General features: G+C 40.3%; 1 protein-coding gene across 1 annotated transcript in view; it reads right to left on the bottom strand.

The window, feature by feature from the left end:
- The window catches only part of kif26ba (kinesin family member 26Ba), an 87,955-nt gene that overhangs the window by 22,980 nt on the left and 52,282 nt on the right, over positions 1–12,693 (bottom strand). The window contains exons 6-9 of the mRNA XM_086174765.1: positions 5,401–5,616; positions 4,391–4,484; positions 1,539–1,684; positions 1,212–1,328 (exon numbers count right to left, since the gene is read on the bottom strand). Of these exons, the coding sequence (XP_086030891.1) occupies positions 1,212–1,328; positions 1,539–1,684; positions 4,391–4,484; positions 5,401–5,616 (573 nt within the window). The remainder of the gene's footprint in view (positions 1–1,211; positions 1,329–1,538; positions 1,685–4,390; positions 4,485–5,400; positions 5,617–12,693) is intronic.

Genomic DNA, 12,693 nt, shown 5'->3' with positions numbered 1-12,693 from the left:
TCCATCTTTCCCCGCTTATCCGGAGTCGGGTCGCGGAAGCAGCAGCCTGAGCAGTGAGGCCCAGACCTCCCTCTCCCTCGCCACATGGTCCAGCTCCTCTGGGGAACCCCTAGGCATTCCCAGGCCAGCATGGAGTCATAGTCTCTCCAGCTTGTCCTGGGTCTTCCCTGTGGTCTCCTCCCAGATGGACATGCCCAGGAGGCGTCCCCCGAGAGGCGTCCAGGAGGCATCCTGACCAGATGCCCAAGCGTCGTCATCTGACTCCTCTCTATGCGGAGGAGCAGCAGCTCTACTCCAAGCTCACCCGGGATGACCAAACTTCTCACCCTATCTCTAAGGGATAGTCCAGCCAAACAGTAGAGGAAACTCATTTCGACCGCTTGTATCTGCGATCTCCGTCTTTCAGTCACTACCCACAGCTCGTGACCACAGGTGAGGGTGGGAACGTAGATCGACCGGTAAATTGTAAATTTCACCACGACACACCAGTACAGAGTCAGCATCGCTGCAGACGCCGTACTGATCCGCCTGTAAATCTACCGCTTCATCCTTCCCTCACTCATGAACAAAACCCCGAGATACCTGAACTCCTCCACTTAGGGCAGGACCTCTACCCCGACCCGGAGTGGGCATTCCACCCGTTTCCGATTGAGCACCATGATCTTGGATTTGGAGGTGCTGATCCACATCCCGGACTCTTCACACTGTGCTGCAAACTGGTCCAGTGATAGCTGGAGATCATGGCCTGATGATCAACAGAACCACATCATCTGCAAAAAGCAGTGACTCGATCCTGCGGCCACCAAAGCGAATCCCCTCGACGCCCCGGTTGCGCCTAGAGTTTCAGTCCTTGAAATTCTGAGGTGGCAGCTCACGGAGGGGATTAACAGGTTATTTCTCGCAAAATGTAGCGGTTTTTATCATTTTAGCAGAACTGGACAAAGGACCTATAAATTTGTCATCGCTATTTCTTGAGCTGTGTCCAAAATGTTTGTTGTTGTGAAGATCTAGCATAGGGCTCTGACACTTTATATGCTTTATTTGACGCAAGTGTATACGTACATCTCATTCAGGGGGAAACAGCAGAAAATGCATTAAGCCAAGAAGACAGACATAGCATGCTGACAAGTGCTGGGCTGTTCACACACACAATTTACTCGCCAGATGTTACACTTATATAAAAGGCAAATTCTTGGCAGATGTGTTGATACCTGCATGCCACAGATTGGGTCCTCGCACAGGTATACTCCAGGTGACTGTCCATCCTGCAGGCTGCCTGTGGCCACTTCAGACAGCAAGTCTTTTAGGTTTTCTTCTTTACCCCAAACCTATAAATGCAAACACATCATTTGGTAGTTTTGAGCCAAAATATTTACCCAAACTAATCAAAAAAAAAAGAACACCTCTGAAGGGTTTTCACAGTTTCATTTGACATTTGATAGAAGTCATCACATTTCTGTTTCTTGAATTTGACTCGTCATCTGATGTCAGACAAGATATCACAGATACGAGTGATTTCAAAATTTTCCCAAACCAACCTCAACTGCAGACACGCGAACAGAGAAGCGTGCTCCTGTTTTCTCCTTCCTCTCATTGATAAGCTTAAACAGCCAGGAGATGGCACAGGGGATTATACCCAGGGTCTGCAGAGAGTCATCCCGCCCAATCATGGTGTAGGATTTGCCTGGTGGAGACAGATGGAGCGAAAGGTGAAAAGAAAGAACGTTATCAAAAAAAGGCTCCTGGGGAAATACAAAGCATGTGCGTATGAACTCCATTTGAGCACCTGAAGATGGGTATAGACCAAACTTAAAGATCTGTCCCTCTGAGCCACAAGATGACAATTATCCCCTGCCTACACCTGCACTGTCAGCGCTTGGAGATCAAACACACAACGAAACAAAGCCATGTGTCACACCTACGGGAACACCTGAGGACATCAAACATTTGACTCGTATGTTGCAGGGCGGAGAAATGTGTGCGACTTGTTCGGAAAGCAGATGGAGGGGAAGTTGTCAGGCTCGCTGTAAATTTACATCGTTCTACCTCAATGATTCCTGGTAAATCTAGACTTACTGTGAAATAACAGATACATTTCATCATTTGTCAAATAGCATCCCTCGCAGAGAGGCATAAACAGCAGTAGGGGATTTAGTCCCATTCTCTACTGGAGATGATTTTCCAGGATATTTCTCATATTGCTTTTGCAAAAACCCAGCTGGTATGACTACATGTTTCTTCCCTCCGGTTCAGGCATCTATATGTAACACTTTTTTTCTTTTCAGATTTTTCCTTTTTCATTTTGCTTTTTTTTCCATCTATTGTCATTTCATTTTAGTCACTACAGTAAATCCTGGGTGATTTCAATTATTTAGATAATTATTGAAACATTCTTTTCATTTGTTATCAACTTTTAAACAATTTTCTAAAAAGATTACAGATAATTTTGCTTAATTTCAAGTTTCATCTCAAATAAGCAGGACATATTTGAGATGTCTGGATTGCATTAAAAGTTATTTTTTCACAGTCCTTTCATTGAACACATCTTCACTAGTTATGGCTGTGTAGTTTCTAGTCCATGTTGTACAAACAACTCTAGAAAATACATTTGCTTTTCCGGCCTAAAAGTGTTCCCTTAAGTTCACATAACCATGATCAACTGACACAAGACAACTATAAAGTGATGCTCCCACTATAGCCAATAAAACATGGTGTGAAATTAATGTATGTTCATGATGTTGGGTCTGGTGAGGTTGTCAGAGGATGGAGAACACATTTTGGAGAAAGAGCAATGATAATTAAGTGCTGTACAGTGTCTCTAGCTCAGGGACAAAGTTTATGCAAAAAGGTTCATTCATACAAGACCAATAAGCTGTAAAATAAATTCCTCTGGCAGGTAGTTTGAGCTTGAGAAATAAATTCCTGAAGTTCATTATTTATTTCAGTGTCTTTTAAGTCCTTATTTCTTATTTTTCCCCAATGAATTTGTGTGCTTGTGTGTGTGTGCGTGCTTCTGCATGTGCCCGTATGTGCACGCATGTATATTAGTAGAATCTTCAGAGTCTGCCCATGTGTCTACAGCCAAGGGCCATGAAGCTGAAGATAAATCCTTCGTGTGTTACTTTTATCATTTTAATTAGAAAAAGCTAATGCCCTTGTAATTCAGTCCTATTAAGATCCAAGCCTTAGGTTAGCTATATCACTGAGAATGATCTCATCTACTGATACCTTAGCAGCCATTTAAGGGGTAGGGACAGCACAATACCATTAACTACAACAGTAATATTGATTGAAAGAGCAAACTCTTGCAGTTTGATGGATATCGCAATCATGTAAAATCAGTTTAGGGCTGCACGGCAACGCGTGCTTGGCATTCCTGCTTTACAGCAAAATATATTCCTGTTTCGATTCCACCTCTACTTTCTACTGTGGCCTTCTGGCTTAGAGCCAATTGTACATTGGTGAGAATAGTTGAATCTAATTTTAATTTTAATACATTTAATTTTGATCATAGCCGTACTTGTGCTGTTTATTGTGAAAAGATGCGCTCACTTCAACTTTGCTGTTCTGATGTTTTTTGTGGGTGCAAATAAAAGTAAACCGGTTCGGTTAGATCTTAGGAAAGATATCAATTAAAAAAGATGGAAATTTACACTGTAGCTTTTTAACCAAAGTGAAAGGTGTTTGACCTTTTGACATACATATATATATACACATACATACATACATATATATATATATACATATATATATATATATATATGTCCTTCAGTAGGCGTGAGAACCAGAGAACCTTATTCTGCCAGCTATAGCATTACACTGCTACATGAGAAAGAACAAATGGCTTCACACTTAAAATGAATATACCTTTGGGACCTGTTGGACAAGTGGCAGTGCTTTACTGCAACACCTAATGGTTTCTTCTGAACTGCAGTTAAGCTCTCTCCTTTTGTTTCATCAGTGGTTTGATGGGATTTTGGGATGTATAGAAATCAAAAGCCAAGAGGAGTAATTCTACAAGCTTGTACTGGAATAAACACAACAGGGGTTGACCGTGTGTTGCTAAGCATGTGCATGTTGTTCCGCAGGGGATCTTTGTTAGCATCCGTGTGTCAGTTCAGACATGTTGCAGTCTTCAGTAAGAGGTCCTGACCCTTTTAAGACAGTTTCTCTAGAAACCAGCTTCAGAAGGATTAGGAAGACAGACAAGGAGACAGAAACACAGCCAGGGCAGACTGAGGATGCTTTCAGCTTCAGCAGACACTAATCCTCCTCTTTCTCTCTCTGATAGATGAGAGCTGGCCAAGGCAGACACACAAAGACTACGCACATTAAGGATGACTCACGAGCCTCACAAACTCTGATTCCGTCGCCTGTGTGTGAACATTACCCAGTTTTGAGTGTCCAAAGCAGAATACGCAGCCATCTGCTCCATTCACTACTGACTGAATCACCTCAGCAACCGTTCCTGCACAAACCTCCGCCTAGCAACAGGCAGACAGATAAAGGAATGGACAGAGAGGTGAGAAGAGATTCAATATAAATATTATCTATAAATATATTTTTTTCTTTTAACATATTATATACAATCATTGTCAAAAAAAAAAATCATAACACGGTAGTTGTTATTCCTGAATTATTGGGGACATGACAGCTAGAATTTTATAAAAGGAATTTATATTCAAGAGATTGAAATTATACATCATGACAACTGAAAACATGAGGAAAACAGGAAAAGTTTCAGACCCCATCTGAATAAACTAGATGGTTCAATGGCGAAGAAACGAAAGAGCCAGCTGTCAAATGATGAAGGCTTTAATTGCCATTTTTATAGCAGCTCTTTGAATATGCTTTTTTTCTTGTCAAGAAAATACATTTTTATCTATATAGAATTGCTATGCAATATGAGATTGCACTTTAAGATGGAGATTTTTCCCCTTATAATGTTTACTGACATCATAGCAAAGAGAGCCGACAGGCTGCTTTTCAGTGCTATTTTATCTCAGCCAGACTGGAATGGAAAAATGACAACATGTTTTTCATTTCAACTACCAAATAGCTGTCATGATGAATATGCTTATTTTTTGAAGGTACATCGATGGAAAAGGATTTAATGTCAAGCAAAATATTGTGTTATATTGCAGAACTAAAACTCTTTTCTTTTGTATGTGTACCTAAACCCTACTGTACTTTGTCGAAAAGTTTCATATCCAGTCAACAATTTGTGGACCGTCAATAACAGTGTTTACTGTTGTTCCATTACTCATCATTATCATATGACAGTAATATAGCATTTCTCAGGCAACATAAGCAAGACTTGAATGGTTTTAATCATGTCATTTAAAATGTTTTCTTGTGAAAAGAATGAGACCCCAAAACTTAAGAGATAATTTATCTCACCTGTGACGCGTCAGGAGGAAATGCGGCATCGAAGGTGAACATCTTTGGGGGCGTCTGACCGGCTCCCGCTCTCTTCTGAGAGACGGAGCCCGATGTCTGGTTGGCCGACGGGTCCATGATAGTGATTTGTTTTTTCCTGGGATCCACTTTGAGAAAAGAGCTGGATTCTGCAGGATCGGACTGGGACACTGGACACACACGCACCATCACTTTCACCTGGAGGGGAGAGGCGAGACAGAGAAAGCATATTAACATAAAAGAATAAAGTTTAGCCGAACATGAGCTCTCACAGTAGAGGTTTGGAGATTCCAAAAGAAACACATCTCAGTGGTCGATTTAGTGTTTTTGAAATGTTGGCAAGAGTTCACACGTAACTTCTTGCATTTCTAAAGATCGAGCTCTGGTTTCAGGTCAGACAGGCAATAATTACCCAATTCTTCTTTACTTTTAAGTCTGAATTATTCCAGGCCAGCATTGCTTGAAGGCATCTGAGCACCCATACGTGGTATCCAACGGGAGGAAAACACGATAAGAGCTGGAACTTTCAGAGATTTAGTTCTTATAAAACATCTCTCATCATGTCATTCAGTGGAACATTCCCCCACCAACCCATCACCATCCGTTCCCCCTCCATTTTCAAGTCACCCTTTCATTTTCTGTCTACTTTTTCTGAACTGGATCCCTTCCTTTCACTCACTTCACTCCCTTCTACCTTCGGCTCGCTTGCACACATCAAAAGCTTGAAGAGCAGGGTTCTAGTTTTAGCTTCCTCCCCTCATCTCGCGCTTCCTTTCCTCCCACTCCTGTCACAAACCGTTAACAGCCGCAATTTACCGTCTGACAACTGCTGTTGTTTTCTTTGATATCAGGGGGTGCAAAACGCTGTGTCATCAAATCTGAGGGTGTTCCGGAACATTTTAACATATAAATCACTTTTACCACTGCTAGCTGTAGGTATTTTAAACTTCCTAGTGGTTTATTATTGCTCTCTTTCATCTCCCCTGGTTCATCTGTGTGTCTTAGTATTTAATTTGGACCGCTTTCTCGTCTCGCATTTGCAGGATCGTTTTCATGTTTTAGTCATGAAATGCACGTGTGAATAAGAAGGTGACAATGGTTGTATGTCTATCTGTGGCCCTGTCGGTCCTGTGTAACCTTCTCTCATCAAATGACACGATAGGCTCTGATACCCCTGTGACCTGAAACGGGATAGAAAATGATTGACTGAATATTCACTCTCAGGTAAATCGTCTGCTATGGTTGCTCTTGAGTGAACGTTCAACCCCAACCATGTAGTTTGCTTTTGTAATCTGTAAACTGTAAAATTCCCCCGGTCCTCATAGATCTTTAAAAAAAAGAAGCGTCGAAGAAATCTTTGGGTACCTTTACCCTGGAACTATTTGTTATACAATGCTTTTATCTCCTTTCGTAAACATTAATCTTCTTCTTCTATCGTATTCTCTACTTTTTCCTTCACAGGCTGCCACCGCAAATCACTTGCTCCATCTAACCCCATTCTCTATATCCTCCTTCTCACACCAACTAACTTCATGTCTTCTTTCACTACATCCATAAGTCTTCCCTTTCAGAAAACCATCTCAGTTTGGCTTCTCTGACCTTATCTCCATCTTACATCTTACACGTGCCGTCCCCCTGATAGACTCCTTCCTGATCCTATCCATCCTCGTCACTCTCAACATCCTCATCTCTCCAAACTCCAGCTCTGCTTCCTTTCACCTCTTCAATGCCAATGTCTCCAAACCAGACAGGATTGCTGGTTTCACCACTGTCTTGTACAGATTTCCTTTCATTCTGGCTGTTATTCTTCTATCGCATAGTACCCCTGATATTTTTCTCCACTTGTTACAACCTTTTCCACACTCTCCATTGCTCTAGACTGTACCTCAAGTACTTCAAATCCTCCGCCTTCTTTATCTCCGCTCCCTGTAGCCTCATCGTTCTACTTGGGCCCTTCTCATTCTCATGCTGCAACTAACCTTAATTCCTGTCTTTTCCAGAGAATACCTTCACCTGTCTAAATTTTTCTCCACCTGTTCTCCGTTCTCATTACAATTCACGACATCATCCGCAAACACAGTTGTCCATGGAGATTCCTGTCTAACCTCATCAGTCAGTCTGTGCATCACCATGCAGACAAGAAGGGGCTAAAATAGATTATAAAGGTACAAAACAAAGGACACTGACAAAATAATTGTCTACCGTTCAGTTTCTTTGTGTACATTACCACATCAAAATAAATTAATGCAATTAAGTAATGTGTAACTTCTGCATTTTAGTAGTCAAATCATGTATAAGGACGGGAAACAAACAGACTGATTGAGAACTTATTAATGTGCTCCAAGGTCAAAGCATGAGACCAAAGGGTGACAATTACTTTTCCAGTCATAATTGAAGACCAGACTATGAAATCTGATTCAGGAGATGTTCATGGTAATTTGGCTATAGCTCAAATCGCTACAGGCATAGAGTAGATTGTTTTAGACAGGCGAAGAGCCGAACCTCCGAAAAACAGGAAAGCAGCTGACAGTTTACAGTCTGAAGTCTGACAAGCATAAGATATGCAATTTCTCTGCATGTGAGCCCATGGTCGAGTCTGAGAAGATGCACTGGCTCGGCTCAGTTAAAAAACAACAGATTGCGTGTACTTGTTCTTCAGGCGAACCAAAGCTGGGTTTACGTCAGCAGCAGAGAGGAAGTGGAAGGAGTAACTGGTTGAAAGGAACAGCAAGAATATGTAAACATTCTCCTAAATGAGCTTTATTACTATCATTAATGTTATTATTACAAACTATCTAAGCCCTTGGGACGGATATAACCAGGATACTGATTTTCAAACCGGTCTCAAATGATCTATTCTATTGAAAATGAATAAAAACCTGCTGGTAGCTGATGAATAAAATGCCCTGTCATGTATAAATGGCAAAGTAAAAGCTTTCTTTATTTCTGTTTACATGTAGCCTACATCTATTTCTTGTTCACTCACTCTCATCTAATAACACATTAACAGGCTTTCCTCTGATTGCATCATTAAATGACCGAGGGCCATTTCAGAGTCGGTTCAGTAATCTGTGTGTATGTAAGCTTGTGTTTGTTGTGTGTTTGTGTCTGCGTGTCTGCATGAATGTGAGTGTTTACTGTCTTGTCTCTCTATGAACCCCATAAGTATGTGTAACAAGTGATGTCTTGTGTTCGTAGATGAGGAGTCAGTCAGACGTACCTGAATATTATAAAAGTATAACCTCGGTGCGTTAATACTACAGTATGGCTCATTTCCAGGTCAACACTATGGTTAAGGGAAAAAAAAAGCTAATTGCACCGTACAAATACACACACCCATTGTCTCCCATACACTTGGATTTAGAGCAACTCCCTCCTCTGAACCCAAAAGAGCTCATCACATCAGAAAGTGCATGTGGGGGAAAGTGCATGTGGGGGAGGATTTTACTGTTGTGCACTATGTAAGGTGTAACTCATAAAACCTCGGACCCCTTGAGACATGATTTCCTTCTGATGTCCAAGAGAATGGCAAAAGTGCCATTGTGTGTGTTTGTGTGTGTGTGTGTGTGTGTGTGTGTGTGTGTGTGTGTGTGTGTATATATGTGTGTGTGTGTGAGAATAGAATATTTATTGGGCCATTATGGTATATCATGTCAGTTTCTAAATATAATGAGGGCGCATACCAAATGACAAGTCATATGTGAGGTTATCAGGCTCCATTCCTTTTTTTTGCATTCCTTGACACTTTTAAGAGATGTCATGACTCTTGGATATGTAAGGTGCAAACTACTATATTTCTTAATTGAATTTGTAAAGAATATTTACAATCAGTATGTACAGTAATAGAGGACTTGATTGCATGTAGGCCAACGGATGCCAGTACCTCTGCCCTTTCAAATGTTAATACTAATTTAGCAATCTTTGTCAGTTATTAAGAGAAATTAAGATAATTTAATTCCACAGATGCAACCCTTGTATGTGATCCTCAAACGGCATCACTGCACCTGCCGCTGTGACCTGAAGACAGCAGCTTCCAGGTCACACAGCAGCAAAATAACATAAATATCAGTTACTCTCCACCTACTGATCTATTTTATCACTGCACTTTCAACATGAATCAGCAGTAAAAGAGTGTCCTGCACATGACAAAGAAAATTAAACTAAGTGTGTGTTAAGCCTGACTGTTACAGTAACACTGCTTTTTGACCCACTACCTGGAGGCCTTTAGCTGAAGTAGCATGTAAGACAGAACAGTATGGAGACAGTTGCAATTGGGAGATTATGTGTTTATTTTGCATTAGAACAAAAGTGCGCCTGGTCGAGATGAATGACTGGTGAGTAATTGGATTTATTATCTTAAAGAGGACAGGAATGCTTCAGATGGCTGTGGCTCAAGCACAAGTTCTATTAAATTGGTGATTTTGTTTAGTTCCAAGTTGTGTCTTTGGCATTATTATTTAATTGGACTTCAACCATAACACAGACCTTTTGACTTTGGACCTTTGGTCCTTTTATAGACAGCACTCGGTCCAAAGTTTGCATTAGCACACACCTGGGGACAATTTAAATTTGCAAATAGAAAAGTTTTAAAAAAAAAAATTGTTGATAAAAGCTTAATCTTAACCTAAAACATAGTTTAAGAAATATTGCATCATGATCAAGTTCAGTTGTGCTTGTTTTGTATATTTGTTATTAAAATTCAAACACAATATTCTCTAAGGATCCTTGGCCTACATCTACTGGTCGATCAATACTTGTGGCAAAGTGTTGCACTGAATATCACACTGGCTTGCATGCTGATGGCGGCACACAAAGCTAATGGACTCTAGTGTTGGGAAAGAAGAAAAATTATGATTATGAGGGGAGAAAATAGAGCGTTTTTTTTTTTCATAAGAGAGATGGAGAGAAATGGGTTGCCAACAAAATAACTGCCCAGATACCATCTGTCCACGCGACTCTCAATTCCTAGATATCCCTCCATCCCCCTAATATAGCCACCATTCTCTCACTGTCTTGCACGTTTGCGACATAAGAACTCCTCTCCTGACATCACTATCTGCTCTCCACTATTCACTGGCTCCATTACTTCCTTTCTTTCTTTGCTTCATGTCCCTTCTGTCTCCTTTTCCATTTACTGTTCCTTCCACAAAACGAAAGACAAACAGAATCCCCTGCATCTCTGCTATGCTTCACTCTTTGTTTTTCTATGCTCTGTTGCAGTGAATGCAAATGTCACATAATGGATAGCTGAGTACAGACAGTCACGGTGTAAAGATTATACATCGTAGTTGCTGTTTCTTAATTATTTCTAGGCCATTTTATATTTACACCTCCCATTATTTGGTCCAAGATTATTGATAATTGAAAACAGAAAGGCTCTGAATCTTGCTAAATAAGCTTTCCAAGTTACAGATTTAATGAGATTAAATGCTACATATGTCCTTGAAGTGAACTGGTTCAGGAAAATGTCAGACTGTAATCACGTCCCTGCATAATATTTGGGTCCATATAGCGTTTGCTGGGTTTCAGCCTTATTTTGTTGAATAAAGTCCAAGCAGAATCCCATCATACCTTGCAACCTAGGGGGCATATTTATAAAGCATTGAGTAATAACCCGACTAAATGTACATTTTTGTATGAAGGCTAAAATGTCACTTATGTGAACTGAGCTTTTCCTTTTACATCACACCCCACTCAGAAACATGTGCGTATATGCGATTTTTTTCTGTCATCATATATCGGGCTCATATTCTACCCTGAACATGCCCGTATTCATCCATAGATTGTCGATGCAAGAATGGTGATGCATAAACATGAGCTGCTGATTGATGGTGTCCAGCCAATCATGGCAATGACCAAGAAAAACATTCATCATGCAATATTATGCACAAGTGTCACCACGGTGTTATATGTGAGAACAGCAAATCCAACAGTTGTTTGAGGTGCACCCCTGTTTCGCCACTGTGTTTCTGAGACCATGTTGAATAAATTCTATAACCAATTCTATATAAGTAGCCTCTTGAGCTGTTCTATATAAGACAGTCTTTTAGCCAATTAATATCAAGAAATTCCACAAAACAGAAACTAACAACCCAAAGAGAAGAGAGGATTGTGTTATAGTCCTCGCGTCCCTACGTCATTACTATTGGCTGGGAAATCAATATCAGTCTTTGAGCGTTCGCTAATTGGTTCCCAAAGACTGCAGAAACACATATAAGAGCAAAACCATGGGCATGTTCAAATACCATTTGGGAATGGTAAGTTTAGGCTCCAAATCAATTCTAAGATGTAGTGATTTATTCGCTCCAGCTCAGCTCTCCTTTGTCAGATTTGTGTTGTCTACTGGAAGTAGTTCAAAGATATTTTTCAGCAACCACAAATACAAATCACTTTGATTTTGGGAACACATGGCTCAGATAGTCCAGGCTAATTATACAAGTAAAATTAAACTCATTATTATGGTGTTCAACCATTTCCTGCAACTCAATGATGTACTTGCTGATATTGCTCTTATAAGACTTGTTTATCACATGAAGATTCCATGAATTTGCTATTTAGTATTTTCCAGTTTCCTTGATTAAGATAAACATGTGCCCGTATGTGATTTTTTTTTTCTCGTTTTTTTCTCCCGTAAGAACAAGATACAGTATCTCCCAGCCATGAGAACTCAATCATGCATCAAATTTGAATTAATGAGTATGTGTTAATTGCCTTTGAATAAAATTCACTAAAAAAGAAAGTGTGAGGGAGAGAGAAATTACATGGGAACAAAGTGCTGATTTTATGCCCGATCTAGTTGATGGGTTTGGTATTAAATATTAAAATGCAAAAATTAATATCAATCGAACCATTTTACATGGTCAGTATGTGGTGAATATAGTGCTGTTTACTTGTTCATAGAAATTCACAATGCACACACAGGATAAAATATAGGAACTTCTGAGCTGTGTGTTGGTGTGTATGTATATATGTGTGTGTTTATCTTTGTATGTATGTGCTTCACTCACATGGACCAGCACTGCCAAAGCTGACAACATTAATATTTCATCTACAAGGTGGAACAAAGTGGCTGCTGACTTCCCATAAGAACCATTCATTTAGATGCAAGACACACAGACAGAAAGAAAAGCATGAAGACTCAAAAAAAACATGGAAAATCCACTCGCTCATATTCACTCATAACACAGATGCACCCAGCTTGTGGCCTGAGAGGGATCGTAGCTGCTATTAAAAATTGATTAGCTGTCATAGTATAATTTTCCCCCAAGGTCAAGT

The sequence above is a fragment of the Fistularia commersonii genome, chromosome 27, assembly GCF_037954325.1.
Source record: "Fistularia commersonii isolate RoL2024-O1a breed Wild chromosome 27, RoL_Fcom_v1.0, whole genome shotgun sequence".
NCBI lineage: Eukaryota > Metazoa > Chordata > Actinopteri > Syngnathiformes > Fistulariidae > Fistularia > Fistularia commersonii.
Note: the sequence above shows the minus strand (reverse complement) of the source record. Positions and strands in the feature narration are given on the sequence as shown.